Here is a 21,750-nt window from a genome sequence, read left to right on the forward strand (position 1 = left end):
AAAGCCAACCCAGGATGTAAAGACGCCTCCAAGTTTCGGCGGCAGCTGGGCGTCAGCACAGAGGAAGTGGATTTACAGCGTCCCAGGACCCGAGCACCTGTGCCTTTCTTCTTTCTCCGTGCCCGCAGCCTAGAAGATCCCTGCTCGGTGCTAGGGGCCCAGTTTCTTTAAACCAAACCCACGGGCTACGTCACTCCACCCCGCCCTCGGCCCCGCCCACAGAGCCCCGCCCTCACAGCGCGGCCTGCATCTCCCATGAGCCTCTTAGGCTGCCACTCTTGGACCGGGAAGTGGTGTCTGCATTGAGGTGGCAATTAAAGCACGAATCTTGGTGGGCACCGGTCTCGGGTCCAGGCGGGGGGCGGGACTTCCGCTCCTCGGCTGTACATCAATCAGGAGGCGGAAGCACGGCGGGGGCGGGAAGGTTGTAGGGCTGCACGTTGGGTTGGGTTTGCTGGTCTCTAAGTGGTCGCGCCCCCTTTGAGAGCGCGATCGGAAGGCGAGGCGGTGCCGGGCGCTCTCGCGTCCCTGGTAAGTAGGACAGGCACCCGGGTGATGGTCGCCGGGCGCTGACCTGCTGCCGCCGTCTTTGTTGCCACCGGCGGCGGCCTCCTCGCCCCCCTTTCCTCCGGGGGTTTCTCATCCCCTCCTCTCCTCCGCCTCGGCCGCAGCCTCTGCCCAGCCGGCCCTCCTCGCGGGCCCGCGGGGCCCTTCTGAAGCGCAGTGCTGTCACTTTCCTGCACAAGGCTAGAAAGGGGCTATTCCTGCCCTTTCTGCAGACGCCCCTCTGGCCTCCGCCCTCCCGGACTTGCCCCCCGCCCTCACCCCCGTGCTTCAGCTGCTGGAGACACCTAAGGACATTAGTCCAAAACCGACCTGGGCTTGCTAGCCTCTCCTGCCCGGGGCTCCCCCGAGGGCATCCCTCCTGGCGCTGGTAGGCTCGCTTCCTCTCTGCTTCCGGAGCACAGTGGACGTCTTTTAAAGAGCGCGATTTTTGAACTTATTTTTTTTTAAAGGCCGGTTTCTTGAATGAGACTGTTTTCCCACCAGAGTCTGTATTCCTTGAGGACAAGAGTAAGATCTTGCTCTTTGGGGGTCCCCATGTGCAGGCCTAGTACAAAAGCACGAAGTCTGGAACTTACCCAGATTATTGTTAGTAGCTTTGAGACCTGGGCGACTATCTTCTCATCTATAACATTGTGATTAACTAGGTTCAAACATCTTCCTGTAGTCTGTGGTGCAGAGTGAGTACTCGATAAATGTCAGACTCCTTTTCCTGTTTAGCTTTCAGTGTATCCAGTAGTTGCTGAGTGTTTTTTCTGTGAATTGAGAGACACCCAGAGATGAGTGGGTTTTCTTCCTAGCCTTGTGCTTGTATTGATGTTACCTGTTGGTTGACACATTTCGTAGTATCTGCTAAATGCAGTCTAATGATGTTTGTTAAAGACAGTAATGCTAAATGCGTTATTAACAGCTGCAAGTTATAAACAACCTTCATCCTCTAATTCAATATTTGGAGTGCTGTAGAGTTTAAATTTGTTATTTAAGTCTGGGCTTTTCACAGATAGGCTTCTGAAGAATTAAACTGCAAGCATTTCCTTGTAGGGAAAGCTAGATTTTAATTTGTTATTAAAGAATGGTGCATTTTATATGTGCATGCACATATTTTTTACAGGCGATTGTGAAGTGCTGACCAATTGCCACTGAACACAGTTGAAACAGTGAAACAGAAAATAAGGAAATGGCAGCAAACTCTTCAGGACAAGGTAATATATGCTGGAGTTTCCCCCCCTTTTTTAAGATTTATTTATTTATGCATACAGAACTGGGGTATAGGCTCAGGGGCCGTGAAAGGAGTCACCAGAAACAGAATGGGGAGCAAAACAGGCATTTTGACAAAGTTCACTTGAGGGGAGCAGAGGGCAAAGCAGTAGTCTGCTGGGCCATATGGGTCACCTCCCTGGGTGGGAATCGAATTGGTGCTGAAGCAGCCATGGCTAGCTTCAGAGTGCTGTACTTTAACCCACTGCGCCACCAGGGAGGGCCCATGCTGGAGTTTCTTATATTGCTAGTAACTTTTATCCTGTCAGTAAATATATTTTTCCCTTGTCCTCTAGTAAAAGCATTTTTAGTAAGAGAAAAATTAGCATAGGCCAGTTACTGTATATTTCTCAGCAAAGTAAAAACCCTATATTGAAGCACATCCAACATTGCATTAATTAGACCACGTTCTTAGTAGCTACTAATCCTGTTTTAACCTGTGTTAAAGGAGATTCACATTAATTTTTTTCCCCCCTAACATCTGTTTTTTCTCGCTCTTTTACTTGAAGTTAGAACCATTTTTAAAGAGTTAATTTCATCAGGCAATACTTGAGCTTTTTCATTGGTCCTACAAATGTTTATACACATTTCACCTTTGTTAAGAATTCTACAGCAAATCAAATTAGATACATCTTAAGAGATTTTACTTAAAAGTGAGTCTTGTGTGAGACCATCTAAAATTACATCTCTGTAAAGTATCAAATACCATTTGGTAACTAGTTTCCTGTTTAGTGGTAAGCATCTATCTCCTTTTCATATAAAGTCTAAGCTTATTTGACCCATCATATTTTTATGTCACTTATTTTCCTTCTGATTTATCCTGACTTTTATTAAACTGTAGTTTTTTGTCTTACATTAAGCTTCATTTAAGTTGAGTCATGAAATTTGTATCCAGGTTCTTACCCTCACTGTACTGTCTGTAATACTGTGTGATGTTGTGTCTATGTCTATGCCTTTTAATTGCAAAATAGTGTTTATGTGAATTTTCCACAATTTCTTTATTCATACTCCTGTTTGGGGACTCTGGGATTGCCTCAGATAGGCCTGTTGTAAATAAAGCTAGTGTGAACATTTGTTTCTAATTAAATTTTTTTGCAGATGAATGTTTTTATTTCTCTTGGATAAATGTAAAGGGATGAAACAGCTGAGTCTATGAAAAAAATACTAAATACTTTCTAAAGTGGTAGCACCATTTCATGTTCTCTTCAGCAGTGAGTGAAAATTTGGGTTGCTCCACGTAGAGTTTATCTGCCACTTTAATTTTAGCCATTTTAGAGGGTATGAAATGACCTCTCATTGTATTAACTTGCATGTCTCTGAGGAAGATTGCGGAGCATTTTTAAATTTATAATTTCGGCATTTTAAAAAAATGTATTTACTGGCCACTATAAATCTTCCATAGTGAAATACTTATTCAGATCTTTTGCTTGTTTTTAAAAAATTGAGGTAATTTTAGTAAGTTGGGTTTTTTTTGTGTGTGTGTGTTTTTTTTTTTTACTTATACTCTCGCTTTTTATTTTCTCATCGGTATGTTCGTTTCTGATGTGCAATATGTTGTTTTTCCCTGATTGCTTTTCAAGTTTTCTCTGTCTTTTATTTTAGTAGTCTGGCTATGATATGTCTGGGATGGTTGGTTTGTTGAGCATCTTGTGGCCGTAAGTTGCTATCTTTTACCAAATTTGGGACATTTTCTTCAGTTACTCAGGTATTATTTTTTGATTCAGGCTTTTCTTTTTCTTCAGAAATTGCAAGTGCATCTATATTAGATATTTGATATTATCACATAGATATCCAGGCTTTGCTTATTTTTCTTCAGTATTTTTCCTTTGTTCTTCAGAGTGAATAATTTCTGATGCTGAAACTTTAAAATGTTCTGCATATCCATCTATTGTTAATTCAGTCCAGTGAGCATTTTATTTTATTGATAGCTCCAAATTTTCCATTTGATTCTCTTCTGTAGTTCATATTATTCTGTTAAGATGCTCCTTTTATTATGTATGTATTTTCCTTAGGTCCTTGCCCATCTTTGCTAGCAGATTTTTAAGTCCTTGACTACTCATTGAATCATGTGGTTCATCTTGAAGTTGGTTCCTGTTAACTGAATTTTTCTTTTTTTCACTATGGGTCACATTTTCCTTTTCTTGCTATACTTAGTTGTTTGTTATTGGATATTATAATGTACTATGACTAATGCATTATAGAGACTTTGGATTCTATTGTTTTCCTCTGAGAAGTCATTTTCCACCCCCCCAGCCCACAGCTTCAAAGTCTTGTCTCCTTTGTGTAGGATATCACCAGCTTAATCTTTTTAGTTCCTGACTGTTACTTTAGTGCTGGACTCCCTGGGGAGCCCATAAAAGCTATATATGTAGTTTAGCTGTAAGGAAACACTTAAGTGGATTTTACATGCTTATTTTGGGCTTTAGTCCAGCCTTTCCCTCTTAGGTCTCTGCCCTAATTTCCAGCTACTCTCCTAGCCCTGAATAATGCCCCTAATACTTCACACCAGCAAGGAAACTTACCCAATCTGTGTGTTGATGGGGGGAATGCTTCAGGCAGAGGCCACAAACTCCAGATCTCATCAGCTGCAGTTTCTACCTGATTTTGTCAGTCTAATGTCTTCAAATAATGAATTTCTAACACTTTGTCAAAATTTGTAATTATATTCATAGCAGGACTAGTCTAACCAAAAGTTGGAAGCCCACTGAGCTTAGTATTTATTAGTTGCATTTAGGACAAACTATAAAGGTTACATGAGTTTTACAGAAATGTAGAATTGTAAAATGCTAGTAGCTATGGCGACAATTTTGCCAGCTCGATTCTCTCAAATAATTGCGTGTGATTTGTGTACTCTATGGACTAGTCACAAGTTTTTATTTCCCTGTGGCCTTTTATGTTAAGCAAACTTTAAGGGTTTAGATGGAAAAGAATTTGAACCAAAACAAAAATTAAGAGACTCTACTTTAGAAAGAAAAATTGCACAATGCAGCCTGAATGGAATAGTACAAATAGTTGAGATTTACAATTTGTGAGTTTCTTTTTCTTTTTCTTTTTTTTTTTAGCAGTTGCAGTACAATGTAGTCATTTTTACTGTTGCTGTTGACTGACACATAGTCGAATTCACAACACCCCCTAATCTAAATAGAGGCAAATTTAAATTAGTCCTTTGGCTCTGTTCTTTCACAGCGATTTTGTTGGTGTAACAGAGCTGCTGTTACTATGCACCAGCAGGGGGCGCGTGCATGTCATGTTCTCCAAACTCCCTGGATCTCCTTGAAACCTAATACGTATTTGTCAGTTGCCTTTTACCCTCTGTATTAAATCATTTCTGTACTGTTTCCACATATAGGAACTACTTAATGTGGAGATTGAATGTCAAGTGCCGTACTTGTCTTAAAATGTTAAGTGAAAGAACCATGACTTAAATTTTTTTTTGAGATTTGTGCATTGTGCTTTGTTAATTTCTCTGGTCTAGGGAATAGAAACCCATTCTGTTCACCAAGCCCTCTTTCAGAATTAGCTGCTAAATTTATTTTATTAAGTTCTTGGCAGACAGTTCCCGAAATCAACCATTGTGGTGTGGAACATTTGGTAGTTTCTCAATAATTATTTGATGGATGAGAAATAAAATTTTGAGAATTTAATACATAGAGGCAGAGTGTCAAACTGAAGGCTAGCCAAGGTGCCGTTCCTATGTAAAGAGTCTTTCATCATTAGCAAATGTCAAGGTCCTGTCATGTGGCAGTTGGATTGGTCTGGCCTGATTTCAGATACAAGAGACCTGGTGTAAGGGATAGGAGCTGGGTGAGGAACATGAATCTTTTTCTTAGACTCTTTTATATTTATCCCAGGATGTTTCTGGTCGTTATAGTCCCTGTATCAACTGGTGGGAACTACTGATGGGGCATTACTCCAGATGTTCTTAATTGTCATATCCAGGTTTGTGTAGGATGGGGCGGCACAGCTCCTGGGAAATGATCTGCTTGACATGCAGACCCAAGTGGAAGTCATAACCTAAACCACCGATAAGCCCAGAAGGAAAACAAATTTATCCTTTAAGACTGTACGAAGGTATGCTCCTCATAACTAAGAGTTTATCACAGTGGCACATAGGAATCATCTTAAGATTCTTGTATTTATGCCTTTTAAAAGATGAGGTTGTGGATGCATGAGGTTGTGGACACAAAGACAAAATTGAATTTGTTTTTTTTTCTTCTACTTTTTATTTTTATTTTATTTTTTTATGTGTGTCCTTTTATAGCTACCAACTTGTGATTCCATTTCCATTGATTCTGGTTTAATTAATCTGTGGTGTGGCTTGGATTTTTTTTAATAATCCATCTGCCCTTAGTATTTTTTATAAATCTCACTTTAATACATTTTTTAAAGAGTAAGAGCTCTTTTCTCTTTTTGATGCCTACTGAATGGGCAATTGCTAATATTCTAAAGATAATCATTACTTAAAACTTTGTCCAATTAATTAAATGACCTTAGAGGTCTCTTTTACTATTTTGTAATATTTGACAAATCATTGTCTGTGTAGAAATTGGCTTGTAGTGCATTGTTGGCTCATGAATCTCACTTTTCCGCCAGAAAGTGCAGCATGCATTTCTCCCCTTCCCTTGCCCCCACCACATGCTTATACCTCTTTGACCATACTCTGCCGCCTCTGAACTTCAGAAGCCTCGTTTCATTGATCGGCATCTACTTATTTTTATACATATTTTGCTTCGTCGAATTGTCAGCTGTGTCATGTCCAATAATTTTTGCCATTCTGAGCTTTCCTAGACATAACTCCCTTCAACTCCGTCCATTTTACCATCAGGCAACATTTCATCTTTTCCTGGTGAGGAATGGGATTCCATGGTGTGGATACACTGTATCTTTTGCTCCATTCCTCCCTGAGTTGACACTTGGGAGGTTGTATCCAGTTGCTAGCTGTTGTAAATAATCCTGCAGTAAACATTACAGATCATGACATTTTTGCATGTGATGGTTTCATGTTTGGATAGGTGCCTAGATTGTTGGGATATATGGCATTCACTTTTTTTTTTGGTAAACCAGATCACTTTTCAAAGTGGCTACATAGTTTATAGTCCCACCAGCAGTGTCATAGGGCTCCTCTTTCTCCGCTGACTTTCTTATTCCTCATGTTGGAGGTCTTGTTAAAATATGCCATTCTCACAGGTATGAGATGGGGATTTTGTGATTTTGATCTGCATCTTATTAAAAGCAATGACCAACATTTTCCCATGTATCTGTTGGCCCTCTGGGTAGCCTCTTTGGTGAATTGTCTGTTCAGATCTGCCCCTTTGTTTAATTTAAATTAAATTGGATAAGTTTTTTGTGTCTTGAATATTAACCCACTGTCGATTGTGCAGTGTGTGAATATTTTCTCTCATTCTGTAAGGTACTCATTTTAATCTACTTGTATTTCTTGTTACTTGTATAGCATTACTTGTATAGTTTTTCAGTTAAGGTAATCCCAATTGCTTATTGTTGCTTTTATTTACCTTGCTGTAGAAGTTGTTATCTCCATTGATCCTGTACAGTAAGGTAATTTTGCCAACAGTACATAGTAACTAAAAGTACTGAGAAGAAAATCCAAATTGATTCTGTTACCTCTTCTGCAGTTTAGCTGGGGAACTAGGACATTCTCCGTAAAGCATCTAAGTATATTGGAAGCTCTAGACAAGGGGTAACATCTCCTTAATCTTTGTAGCTCTTCTATATTGTTATAATCAGAAAATCCTTACAGGGAAATGATTCTATAAGTTTTATCTGCAAGAGGAAAAGAAAGTGAGTGAGGAGGAAAGATTGATACAAACAGAAAATATTTCATCTTATTCAACAGTCCTGAAGATGAGAAACCTCAATGGATAGAAAAGGTGGCATCTAGCTTAGAAGTGGTAAACTCTTGGGGTCTGGGTGAGAAAGAACTTGAACACAGGGAGATTACCCGAACAAATGTAGTGGCTTATGCCTTTTCTTTGATATGTATCTTCAGTAAATTCCTGAAGGGTCACTAGGATTTGAATATTTTTTTATCTGAAATTATATATTTTCTTGCAAGACATAGGAAATGTTTGCCATTAACTAGACACTTAGAAGACTAATTACTGGTGTTAATCAAGTTACATGTTTTGTTTTGGTTTTGAAGTGTCCCTTTCTATTTATTATTTTACTGAGGTAATACAAGACTGTAAAGTTGCAGGTGTACAGGTTTTTACCTCGACAACTATATTTCACACTTGCACCAAGTACCCAGTCACCATCCACCACCTTGACCCCCTCTACCTGGGTGATTCCATGTGATTGTTCTGCCATCCGTTTTCCTCTTAGAGAGTCTTACAGGTTCTGCTTTCATCATCTCAACACCATGAGGAAGCACAGTTTAGTTAATCCTGGGAACCCGTGGAGCAGAGACAGGCTGTCTCCTCTGCAGTATCCAGATGCCTGCACACACATGGGTACCCCAAGTGAGACCAGTAAAAGAATCAGCCAGCTAACACAACCCATAGAAACATGCATAAGTAAAATAAGTGCTGGTTTAAGCCAGTAAGTCTTTGGACGGCTCATTATACAGTTGGAGGTAGTTGGTACACATCTTATTTCTCTAACATTTCAGTTAAACTGATCTTTTCAAAGTGGGGAAAGTTACTTTGTCCCCTACCCCTGGTTCACAAAATAGTTCACTAACTTACTCTTTTGGATTTCAGCTCAGTCATTACTTCCTATGGAAACCTTCCATGATACATTCCTGCTCCCACTCAAAGTCAAATTTATTCAGTATTGACTCCTATAAATGCTTGTCAAAGTTTCTTTCTTGCATAGTACTCATCCTGGAGGCCTAGGTATACATTCATTCATGTGATTACTTGACTGATTCCTGTCTTCACCGGACTGTTTGAGAACCATGAGCATCGGCATCATGTTTTTGCTCATCAGTGTGTCCTTAGAACCTACCTTAGTGCCTAGATGGGAAGATGGCACAGTAACAACATGGTGGATCAGTAATTTAAAACATGCTAAACTAATAGTGCTACAGTGACTTTTCTTTAATACTAAACAGATGTGTGTGTGATACTCTAGGGTGTATTTTTCCAGTAAAAATGCATTTAATTGTTTAAATATGATAGAGCCCTTTCTTAATAGAAAATGAATTTCAATTCTTAGGTTTTAAATGCAAATCTGATATAATGCTAGTTACCTGAGAATTTAGTGTGTGGGAGGTAAATGTTTCTATGAATGAATGTGGAAATGAGATTATGTGAGATTGTGAATGGAAATAGGGTTATAGTTCTAAAAATGGAAATATTTTTAGACTGCCGCTTTATTCTAAGATCATTTTATTAGGAAACTTACAAAGGAATATTAAGTAATCCCTACTGAATATAAGGTAATATATTAAATATCTCTAACGTCTTTATGCTTCTAAGAATGTAGAAAGCAGGTTAAATTATGGTAAAAAACTGTGTATTAAAAAAACTTAATGTAGAGAGTTAAGTAAAACATTTAGTTAAATGTTATATACCAATGCCCTACTCAGAACAAGTTTGTATAAACACCCAAAGATGGAGACTTACACTTCTTAATTACTTCACATTGCAGATAGACTACCTAGTATGTGCACTCGGGTTTGAAGTAAGTTAGAAGAGATAGTATCACCCCATCTTTACGAAGGAAGGCTGTGAGCAGCCCCTATTTAATTATCACTTGTTTTAACTATTTTAAACAAATCCTTTAATATCTGAGGGGAATTTGTGCATGGGGGGGGGAATACTTACCACTATTCAAAATTCATGCTCAGTTTAATAAAGCTACTGATCTAACAAGCTATGCTCTAAAATGAAAATATTAAACATTTAGGAATTAATTTCAGGTTTAAACTCTAAACAGTTAAATTATAATTAATATGACTTATGTAATACTTGAAATGCTTTGATATAGCATATACACTATTAACCTATGGATTTAATTAATCAATGTACTTAGGATAGTTGTTTTTTTGTTTGTTTTTTTACAGCTCTTACGAGAGTTTTAAGAATCTTCCCAGATTCTCATTTCTGTAGTTTCCCAGGATTATTCTTTCCTTCCGTCTTCTTGGACTTGCGGTCATCTTTAACACTAGTAAGCCAAAATAAAATTTCAGAAAAAAATTCAGGTTTAGGGCTATTGATGAATTTGATACTTAGCCAAATCCCAAATTTTGGTTACATTTTTTAAATTGATATAAAAGCTGTATTAGTGTACACTAGACCCCTTTATAATTCAATTTTAGGTGCTATGTTTTAGGGTCTTTTTAGTTTGAGAAAAGGCTGTTTTGACCTGAGTAGTCTAACGTTTGCCCCGCCCCCAATAAAGAGGCATTCATAGAGGCCTACAACAGAAAACAGTAAACCTTCACTTCCAGGAATTGAGCAGGATGGAGACTGGGCACAGATTTGGTTTAAAAAAAAAAATGCTGTTATCTATACTTTGGTGATGAAAATTCTTTAGAATTAAGTCTTGGAAGTCCTCAGTAAATATACTGTATTGCAGAGAAGTAGGTAGTAGGAAACTCATGAGTCCCTTATCATGTTCAAGAATAGGATTTTGTTTCTGGGTTTCTAGATGGTTAAGATTAATAAAAGTGCTAAAATGCTTCTTATTTCTCTTTCTCCTTTCCCCTTTTCAGGTTTCCAAAACAAAAATAGAGTTGCAATCTTGGCAGAACTGGACAAAGAGAAAAGAAAATTACTAATGCAGAACCAGTCTTCAACAAATCATCCTGGAGCTAGGTATTGAAGAATAATGTGGGTTTTATATTCTGTGATATAAAAAAATATCTTGGCAACCCCAAACCCAAACTGGTTGGCAATGATTTTCTTTTCTTTTCTTTTTTTTTTGACATTGGAATGTATATGTTATGTTTTGTTTCTTAGTTGGGGTTGAAGAAAATTAGACTTTTTAATGGATTTGATTTTGAACATTTTAATTCTAATCAGAATATTTTTCTTTTCATTTTCCTACTTCAAAAAACAGAAAAGGGTTTTGTATGGCTTTTGTTCCTGAAATGATGGCTAATGTTTCACTTTTTGAACATTCTGCAGAGTAGGTTAATTTAGGTGATTTAATGATCTTAAATGTATTCAGTTTACTAATGTTTCCCCTCAGATACTCTTTCTCATTCAGCTACAGCCCTGTGTTTCCCCTTCTTTCTCAACGACACCACTTAGAGGAGTTATCTGTCTACACTTATCTCTGCTTTCTTACCTTTTTTACTCCTCCACTCACCACAATCTGACTTCAGGACATGCCCGCTCTCCCCTACCAAAGAATAGGTCCTTTCCTGGTTGACTTGTACGGACCAAAGTCCGTTTCTTATTAGACATGTCAGCATTGTTTGACACTACTAGTTGCTTCTGCATTTTTAAAATAACCTTATTTGGCTTCCCTTCACTTACTGATCTATGACCCTAACTTCTGCAGACATTTCTCACTGTCGATGCTCCTCTAAGTTGTGTTCTACACCCAGTTTCCCAGGCTCCCCTTTACCACTAGCCCATTGCATCAACTTTCACAACCTGTTATTTGTGTGCTAATAACTTTCCTTCTAACTGCTTAATATTCTTGGGCATTTTTGTGTAAGTGAATGGTACAGATCCATCAGTTACCCATGTCAGAAACCTGAACTTAAATTGTTTGTTATTCTCTTAACTTCCACCTCCAAGTAGTTTCCATTCTCTTACACTTGCACCTGAAGTGTCTGCAGTCCTCTTTGCTGCTGATGCTGTCCTGGACCTGGCCAGTCTCACTTCTGCCTGTTAGTGTAACTACTCAGTTCCCACAGTCTTAAGTCCTCGTCAGTGCATTTGTCAATAGTATCAGTTTGGATGTTTTACTTTGGAAATGACAGGAAACTAACAATTGGCATGAACTCTGGGAGATATATGATCCGGCAGTGAGCCAGAAACCAGCGAGAACGACTGTCTCTCACCAGAGTTCACCGTCTGGGTGCTGAGCCCGCCCTGTCCTGAAGCACAGGCCCCGACAACTAAGACCAGTTGTTGAGAAGGTGACCGGCACTGTCTGCCTTGGCAGTGGTCTCACTAGGCAGGAGTGTGGCGATTCCTCTGCTATGATGCTCTTTGGAAGTCTCCTTAGTGTTCAGGTCTATATTTCTTAACTTATTTCACAAGGCTCTACATCCTGGCACCTGCCTTCCTTGCCATTCTCATCTCTTGCCAGTCCACTTCACCTCTACTATACTCTGATTTCTTCAAACACAGCAAGCACTTTTGCCCTGGGCCTTTTTGCATGCTGTGTTTTTGCAAACTCTGTGGTTTGCATTATAAATGTAACTTTGTGTAGAATGATTACCTCAAGTCTGTGTATGTCTGGAGCCATAAGTTATCAAAAGGAGATCATTTGAAACCCCAGTAAAGAACATAGGCTTTCTTCATAGAAGTTAACGTAGGCTTTGGGAAAAGGAAAAAAGACTTATTCTGGAAGTTTTTTTTTTAAACCCATATAAAGACATTTATCATGGAAAATGTGACTCCTAAGAAATCTCTGCCTTCAGCAGCCAAGTAACTAAGGTTCCCATTTTAGCCTCTCGCTCTCGAGACCCGCTCTCAATAAGGACTTCCGGGACCACGCAGAGCAGCAGCACATCGCAGCCCAGCAGAAGGCAGCTTTACAGGTGAGCAGAGTGTGCAGACGGCCACCGCACGTTCTCTGGGCCGTCAACCAGCACAGTTCCCGTTTTGTACTTCAGTGGGACAGTGTCAGTAAATGTGTTCCACACATAATGCAGTGACTTGCTCCCAGGATTTGAAGGACGGAGAGCAGTAATGAAAGTGTGTTTTATGGTGTTGATGCGCTCGTGACAGAGTCAGGGCTGTATGTGGCAAGGAATTTCTCCTGCACAAAACGATATAGATAACGGAGTGGACAGAATGATCCTAAAAAGCTGCCCAACTTAATAGTAGCTTTCCCCCCTATTTGTCACACTGTTAAATCCTTTGGTCAGCTCACTGGTTTTTTATGGCTTGGATTTTTTTAATGGTAAGCAGACCTCTTTTGCAGAAGATACTTGAAGACTTTTACCATAGCAAAAAAATAATAATCAGTTAAGAACAATACTGTTCTTCACAGTAATTGCCTTTTAATATTCCGCTGATCTTGGATAATTTAACTGAGATGCCCAAATATCTGGGATGAGTGACATTATTACTTTTTCATTTAAACCTTAGAGTCTCAGAATTGGAAGGGACATTCAATACCATCTCACTTTAGACAGCCTAAAAACAGCCTTCCTTTCTTTAGTGACAGGGGAAGCCACGGGTGGCTTTGCTGTTGACATGTCAACATTCTGTGCCTTTTGCCCTTCTCCTTCCACCTGCTGCTCTGCTCGACTCTTTTTGATCACTTGGGGACCTCTGTGGCTAGTTTTACCCACACCGAGGAACAAAGAAATCCCTGTCTTTGACTCATTTACTAACTGCATAGACTCACAGGGGAGAGAGTGGGATGATAAATGAATACCTGGTGCATCTGGTTAGTATGAATTCTTTATTGTCTGTCTCCTATATAGTTAAACAAAATTAGCAGCTTTAGAACTGATTTTTAAAATCAGTCCCAAGAGTAAGGGAAAGAATAAGTCGTTTTTATGCCTTGTTTGACTAATTAATAGCTTATTGCCTTTTTTTTTTTTTTAACTCTTTCCCAGCATGCACATGCACATTCATCCGGATACTTCATAACTCAAGACTCTGCATTTGGGAATCTTATTCTCCCTGTTTTACCTCGCCTTGACCCAGAGTGAAGAAAGTATCTGCAATGAAAGTGACTTTGTAATCTCAGATGCCAAAGCTACTATCATTCAGTGCTATCCAAACTGTGACTTTCAGGATTTGGTGAACTTTTCTATTTTTTGCTTCTTTAAAAGAAAGTTATGTGTAAGTCAAAGCAAAAAAGGAGTGAACAGGATGATGGATGAGGAGAGCTGTGGAAGCTGTATCACCTAAGGACGTACTCATGCTACCTGTGACAGACTTTTTTGCAATGCAGTTTGATTTCCAATCTAAATCAGACTCTGAATTAGATGGCCACATAATTTACCCCTGTCCAGTTGTCTGACTATATCATGTCCACAGTAGACTTTCAAGAGCCATTTATAGTACTTAACTTTAAAGAAACGAGGGTGCTTTTTAAAAATGTGAACCGATAGGCTTAAATAACATTCATATTTGCTGTGTATAGGACTGATATCAGTGTATCTTTTGAATTTATAGTCCACATATCTTCTGGAAATAAGGATCCTTCAACTCATCACTGGTCCCCCAATTGTCAATTTTAAAAGAAAACCCAAGGCTAAATTATCAATCTTAGACATCATTTATAAACCTATGCCACTATAAATGATGTGCCTAAATGCTATTAAAAATGATTATAAGAAATGTGGTTTTCAAAATTGTATATTACATGGATGGTGTGCCTGTGTGGTTTTATTGTCTGTTTTTGTCTACCTAAAATGTATGCAAGTTGAGCTCCTTTTAAATTACTTTAAGGTGGAAGGAGTTAGGTTAAGTCAGTTTCTCAACCTGACACATCTTTAATAGAATCTAAGATCCGCGATGCTTATTTAAATTTGCAGTCATCACTGCCTTATCCTAGGCCTACAGAATTTGAATCTGTAATTGATATACATTAGTAGATTTGTAGATCACTGAAACTTAGAGGTACTTTGCTTTAAAAATCTATATTTTTAAACTTTTAATAGAATTGAAGTATTTTACACTGTATCACAGATAAAGGACTTTGTATGACTACTTGTAACTGAATTCATCTTGACCTTAAGTCCTTCCTCTCTGGCGGTAAGGTGAAGTGTAAACTCAAAATCAATCCCAGTTTGGTTCAATATTTAATCAAAGTTCATCTCTCTTTTTGGAGTTTCTTCCTTCCTTCCTTCTCTAAAATATTTCCACCAAACATGGAGTCCTATCTTACCCAAACTAATTAAAGCAGATGTGGACAATTCTAGACATGACGGTGTCACACAGACTTAATATTTGGACTGATTTTCTTCATTTGGGGGAGCTGTCGGCTGTCCCCATGGTGACAGTCACCTCCACTGCCAGGCTCACTTACTTCTGCTGCATTTCCCAGCGCCTCTGGCTCCTGTCCTGCCTCAGGTCCATCCCAGTATTCCCTGGGTCTTCGTATAGTGGCCCTCATTTTTCATAAATTAATTTGACCTACTGGCATGGTTCTAAATCTATCTACTAATACTAGAGAGATAAGAAATTTGGATTTAGAATTTATATTTTTGAAGCCTCTGCCTAATGTAACTTTTATAACTTAGGTAGTGAGAAATCTTTATTCCAGTGGCATTTTTTCTAGTTACTTAGCCTTTTAAACAGATACTGCCCAAATCCTACAGGGCTGGTCAGTAAGCACATCCCTTTCTTGGAGTCACTTGCAAATTCAGTTTGATTCCATAGACAAGTACTACTACTTACTCTGCTCAGGGGAAGAGTGATGAATGTAGATGCCTGTCAGTGGCCAGCAGCTGACCGAGTTTCAGCAGGAACTCTGAGGAAGGGGAGAGTGCACGCAGAGGTGTCTGGACAGGCCTGGAGTCCTGCTGTGGTTGGCCTGGCCAGGGAGGGCAGAGCTATTCCACACCAAGGTGGGGTTCCCTAATCAAAGAGACGTAGGAGGGAGGACCGTTGCAAGGACTGCAGTGGACGCAGAAGCCTTGAGGTGGGTGAATTTGAGTAACTTAACCTCTCTACACGACGCTCCATCTCCTCTGTAAAACGGGGATCGGACGCTGCCTACTTCATGAAATGGTGCAGGCATATTTTTTAAGTATCTCATAAAAGTTCACCTCCCTTTACAAAGAGTTTCTTCATACTGAAGTGAGAAACCAACTTAATGGTTCAGTAGTGTGCAGCAAGCACTTCTCCCCTCGGAGAAGTTGAAAACATCAACATGTATCTATGCAGCAGTAGAAGTTTTTTCACAAATCCCTGTTTCTGTGTGAGAGTATTTGACTGACTTTACTCACTGTTTGTTCCACCAATAAGTAAGTTCTTAGAGGGCAAGCGTTTTTGTTTCTCCCTCCTTTTCTCTTTGTTCACCACTGTATTCCGCTCGGAATGGCATTCGGTATCTACTTAATGAAGAAATAGTGAATGGATATATGTGACCTAGATCATGATATAAAAGGTTCATACTGTGTATCACGGCAAAAAGTTTGAAAGCCACTGCTAAATAATACAGATAATAGTGCTTTGTTTGATTCTGAATAAAAACCAAAATGACTCAAATAATTTCAAAGGCAGTTTTTTCCCTCTGAACAACGATCTATAAGCTGTCTCACTAAGTGGTCTCAGTTCTTTGCTTCGCTTTGGCAATAAAACACAGCCTTTTAGGAGTTTCAAGGTTCACTGAGGTGAAGGTGAGAGGAGAGAGAGAGAGAGAGAGAGAGAGAGATACTCTTCTTACTCGAGATGCACAGCAATTGGTACAAAGAAGACATTTGTTTTTAAAGTGAGCAAATAGATAAGGAAGAACTTCAAGGTCCTTAAGAATCTTGACAGTCTGCTGTGGCACACTTAGGAGACCCTGAGGGCAGGAGGCTGGCTTTCCAAATGAGCGGATTTCATCCAGGAGGTGGAAGAGCAACATTCAAAGCACTGGAAACTTCCCTCCCAGGAAGGGAGGGGATATGGGGGCTGTGGAGAAGCTACGGAAAGTCCAGTTTGACTGGAGCTAGGCAGATTTGTATGGGACGCTAGTTAGAAACGAAACGAAACCTAGGCCTTTTTCCAGAGAAACTTGAGCTCCAGGGAGAGGCAAGTTATCTTTAGTCTCGTACCCCATCTGTACCCCATCGGAGCTGTAGAAACCTTCTGAATGTAGCATAGAGATAAGTCAACTAGACCCTCATGAGGGTTTAATTGACCCTAATGACTTGGAAAAAGGGGTACTTTCCAGGCCCCGAAGACTGTTATTCTTGACTTGTAGTGAGAATTCTGTCTCAGGTGTGTTTAATTTACATCACCCTCCCAACTCCAGCCCCGTTTACTCTGTGTCTCTTCTCACATAGATTTTACATCCTTACCCCCAAATTCTCATCATCCTTGTCTACCTTTTCTACATCTCTACCTCTTAGAGCCTTTTAGAGAAAACAGTATTATCAGTGTATTCATTTCACTTTCACAATTGTTCAGTGACACAGAACTGAATCTTAGAATCTCCTCAGCATTTGAGTCTTCCTTCCCAATGATGCTTAGGTTTTCGTTGGACCTGCCCCTCCCCCAGTACAGCCAACATGCTTCAAGGGAAGTGGACTCTGCCAGCAATAGCGGTGGGTCTTATATTTGTTAACCCTGCCAGAGTAATTCCCTTTGGCCACAGCCCGTCAGCACGTGGTAGTTCACAGACCACAGGAATTGGTTCAAGATTGAACATATTATTCAAGTGAGACTACAGGATATATATGTATATATAAAACGTTTATATATGATAGTGTGTTTGTATATATATATGTGTGTGTGTGTGTGTGGTGTGTATATATGTGTATACACATATATTCATTGGAACCAGGCCAGTCAAGCTTCTCTCCACAAATTCACTGAGGTTTTCTTGTAAACCCACCAGGCATCTCCACTTGGCCAAATCCAATTGTAGCATCATCCCTTGTCTTGATTGAGAGAGCTTCTTTAAACGCTGTCTGCACTTGCCTTCAGCAATACCGCTCTCTCCTGGTTTTCCTCCTACCTTACTGGCTGTTTCTCCTCAATCTTATGTGCAGCAGCTCTCCAAAGGCCAAACACTGGAAAACCCTAGAGGTGAGACTTTCCAGTTCTTTTCTATCTACAGTCATTCCCTGGGTGATCTGATTCAGTACCATGGCTTTGAGTAGTGGCTGACTTTGTATCACCAAAACTTGTATCAAACTTGTATCACCACCCTTGAGCTCTGTTGTGACTATACTTTAAAGATGGCTGCTATCATATGACACTGTTCTCAAAAGGTTCCTTGCATATGTGCTAGCCATGTGACTCGTTTGGACAAATAGGAAGTGACAGAAGAGACACTACATCAATTTAAACCTATCTTTTAAGAGAACTGACAACTTCTGTTCTTCTCTCTGGAGAAGCCAGCCACTATGTAAGAAGTCTGACTCCCTGTAGCCACAAGCTATGAGGATGCCCTGCCTGAGGGGGGAGTGGCCCACATGGGGGAGCACTGAGTTGCCAGACACAGCGAGGTCACTGCAGGCCTTCCTGCTCAGCAGCTGTTAGCTGAATGCAACCAAACCAAATGACTCCAAATGATGCCACACAGAGCAGAATTGGCCAACAGCCCATTCACCCATTGAACTATAAGCAATAATAAACTTACTATCTTAAACCTCTGAGTTTTGGGGTGGTTTATTATGCAACATAAGAGAGTGAACACCCTTGATCCCCCAACTCCCATGTCCATTGACAAGATATCTCTGCTTGGAAGTTCAATAAGCAACTTGTCCAAAATCAGACTCTTGACATCTCAGCTCCCCAACATACTCCTCCCCCACCAGCCCCCATCCCTCAGTAAATGGCCATTTGCATAGCCATAAACATAGGAATCATTCTAGACTCAGTTTAACAGCTTCTGGATATATTTATAGCCTCTGCATATATCCAGAATGCCAGGAATTCTCAACACTTCCACTGATATCACATTCCATGCTACCATCATAATTTACCTAGGCTACTCTAATAGGCTTCTTCTTTTTAATTTTTTTAATTTATTTATGCACACAAGAGTTGGGGTGTAGGTCAGGGTGAAGGGCAGGGGTGAGTAAGAGGATTCACCTGCAGAACACAGGCAGATATACTATAATACACTGCTGTGGGGAGCAGTGGGTAGGTCAGGAGAGGTCTGCTGCACCATATGGGTCACTTCCCTGGCCAGGGATCAAACTCAAGCTGCAGTGGCTGCTTATAGCTCCATAGAGCTGCGCTTTAACCCCTTGTGCCACCAGGCAGGCTCTATCTAATAGGCTTCCAACGGATCTTTCTTCTTCCATGTTCCCCCCATGCCTTCCATGTCACCCTACAGTTGAGAATATACAACACATCATTCAGAACGTTTGAAACTATAAGGAACACATGAAAAGATGCTCAATGGCACGAATCACTAGGGAAATGCAAATAAAAAACTAAGAATTTCAACTCACTAGGATGGCTACTATTAAACAACAGGAATCAAGTGTTGGTGAGAATCTGGAGAAACTGAAACCGTTGAGCAAGCACTGTTGGAAACGTAAATAGTGCAAATTTCCAGCTGTTGCACAATATGGCAGTTCATCAAAAAAAATTAACAATTATCTAGTAATTCTACTCTGGGCACCTATCCCAAAGAACTGAAAACTGGAACTTGAAGAGATATTTATCCACCTATATTCACACCAGTACTATTCACAATAGTCTAAATGTGAAAACAATCCAAATGTCCACCAACAGATGAACAGAAAAGTATCCATACCGTGAAATATTACTCAGCCTTGAAAATAAAATTCTGACATTCAACAGGCTGGATGAACCTTGAGGACCTTAAGTGAGATAAGCCAAACACAAAGATAAATACTGTGTGATTTTGCTTATATGAGCTACTTAGGGCAACCAAAATCAAAGACAGAAAGTGAAACAGTGGTAACCAAGGAGAATGAGGAATTACTGCTTACTGGGCCCAACATTTTAGTATGGGATGATGAAAAATTTCTGGAAACGAATAGGTGTGATGGTTGTACAACAATGAGTATACTTAGTAGCATTGAACTGTTGTATTTTTAAATGGTTAAAATGGTAAACTGTATGCATATTTTACCACAATAAAACTTTTAAATATAATTAATACCATGCTTGTTTTTTTAAAAAAACAAGTTTCCATTTCACTAAGAGTAAAAGCCACAATCATTATACTAAGCTCTTCTATTGAGAGGCTACTGATCTACTGAAAAGGGCCAATGACCACTGGAATTTGAGCCCAAACCTTATGTGTGCTTTCACCCCACTGCGGAGCTAACAGGTCTGAATGATACACAAATGTTAATCCTTGATCTCAGCAATATCCTTTTTCTGTGTGGCCCTGGTCAGGCAAACCAGCCTAATTCCAGTGAGCTGGAGATGGTCTGACGTGAGGCGCTCAGTCTTTCCACTCGGCTGAAGGTGCTGGTGTTTTCCTCCCTGTGTGTGCCTGAAGGTTAGCAACAGCAACTCTGAAGTGCTCATCCTCTGGATACCTCTGAGACCTCCAGGCCTTCGTACTTGCTGTTCCCTCTGCCTGCTGTGCATTTCCGTTTGCCCTGTCGCTTGTTTCCACAACACCTGAGCACTTTACCCAAACGTCATCTTTCAATCATGCCTTCCTGTACCACCTTGTCCCAACTTTCATCTCCCCCAGTATGACCTGAGTGCCTAGCATGTACCCAGCACTAACACAGAATGTAATTCACTTTCCGATGTCATTTTTTGTCTGCCATCTCCTGCTAGAATTTAAGTGCCACAAGTGCAGATACTTTTATGTGCTTTTCTTTCCCACTGGTTACATATCTCTAGTGCTTAGGGCAGTGCTAGGCACATCACAACAAGTATGCAAACATTCTAATGAATAAGTGAAATGTCTGCCAGCCAGAGGGAACACTGGCACATCAGTCCTCAGCAGCAGACCCTCACTCCCAAGTGGAAGGTAGGTGCAGTCATTTTAGGGATTCCTAGTCTCCCCGAAGTACAGCCAGCTGCAGGAGCTTTGTTAAAACCCTTTCAATCCAGAAATTCTGCTGCTACCTCACCAGCTACTTCTCCAACGCAGGTTTTGGAAATCTCAGTGCCATAGCTATTATTACTACTGGGAGTCTCCCAGGAGGTTGGGAAACCTTGCAAGATTGTGGCAAGTACAGTGAAGTTAGTTCTGTTAAAAACAAAACAAAACAATAATAGTGGCACAATGGTTTAAAGCACCACATTATGAACCTCTGCAGCAAATGCAGCATGAGTTCAATCCCTGGCCAGGAAGCTGACCCACATGGTGCCATAGATCTCCCCTGACCCGCCCGCTGCTCCCTCAGCAGTGTACTTCAGTAGATCTGCTTGTTCTGCTCCCCACTCTGTCTTTGGCAAATGCTCTTACCCACCACACATCTGGCCTGTACCCCAGTTCTGTATGCATAAATAAATAATTAATTAATTTTTAAAAACCCCAAAACACCAATAATGTGTGCCAGTGCCTCAGTCCTCACCTCAGTACCCATCACAGAGCCTGTTCATTCGAGCTCCCGGAGAAAAAGATCTCATGGTGAACACACAGGTTCCAGGAACCACAAGCAAACACAGCACTTCATCCCGGGAGGTGAAGACCCTCTTAAGCAGCTGGGCTCGCCCAGATGAGCTGCACTTTGAGTCAAAGGCTGCAGGTCACGCTGCTGCCCTGAGTTCCTCAGAACCACAGCTGCCGTGATGGGCCTGCAGGTTCTGTCCACTAGTGCCAGTTTCTGAGCTGCAGAGTCCAAACCAGAGAAGGGTCACAAGGACCGCAGGAGTGTGGATGAGAACTGCAGCATGAGGGAGAAGTTTACAAAGGAACAACAGGGTGCGGGTCTCTGGAGCAGGAGGGAGAGAAGGCAGAGGGGGAGGGGAGGAGGTGAGAGGATGGATGAGCCACCATCCCGGTGCGGGCTGTGGAGCAAAGGCCTGGAGGGCAATTAAAGGGGAGAACAGAACAGAACTGGTCCTTAGCGAGATTTCTCCAGAAGTGGTGAGAATGCCAACAGGAGACCAAGGAGAGTGTGTTTAAATAATCCTGGGGCGACAAAAGTAGATGACTGGATAAAAAAGATGTGGTACATATATACAGTGGAATATTACTCAGCAACCAAAAAAGAGAAAC

The 21,750-nt window shown here is 40.5% G+C and overlaps 1 protein-coding gene across 2 annotated transcripts; it reads left to right on the forward strand.

The window, feature by feature from the left end:
• Window positions 1-224: 224 nt before the first annotated feature.
• On the forward strand, window positions 225-16,119 carry INIP (INTS3 and NABP interacting protein). Of its 2 annotated transcripts, none has more exons than XM_012721130.1 (5): window positions 225-331; window positions 1,676-1,766; window positions 10,499-10,601; window positions 12,415-12,505; window positions 13,535-16,119. In XM_012721130.1, exons 2-5 carry the CDS (start codon window positions 1,742-1,744, stop codon window positions 13,628-13,630), a joined length of 315 nt encoding a protein of 104 aa, XP_012576584.1. In that variant the 5' UTR covers window positions 225-331; window positions 1,676-1,741; the 3' UTR covers window positions 13,631-16,119. The 2 variants fall into 2 exon arrangements, with proteins under 2 accessions (XP_012576584.1, XP_004677481.1); XM_004677424.2 differs by lacking the exon at window positions 225-331 and adding an exon at window positions 345-531.
• The last annotated feature ends 5,631 nt before the right edge of the window (window positions 16,120-21,750 follow it).

Source organism: Condylura cristata, unplaced genomic scaffold (genome assembly GCF_000260355.1).
Source record: "Condylura cristata isolate star-nosed mole 26May11 unplaced genomic scaffold, ConCri1.0 scaffold00006, whole genome shotgun sequence".
Taxonomy (NCBI): Eukaryota; Metazoa; Chordata; class Mammalia; order Eulipotyphla; family Talpidae; genus Condylura; species Condylura cristata.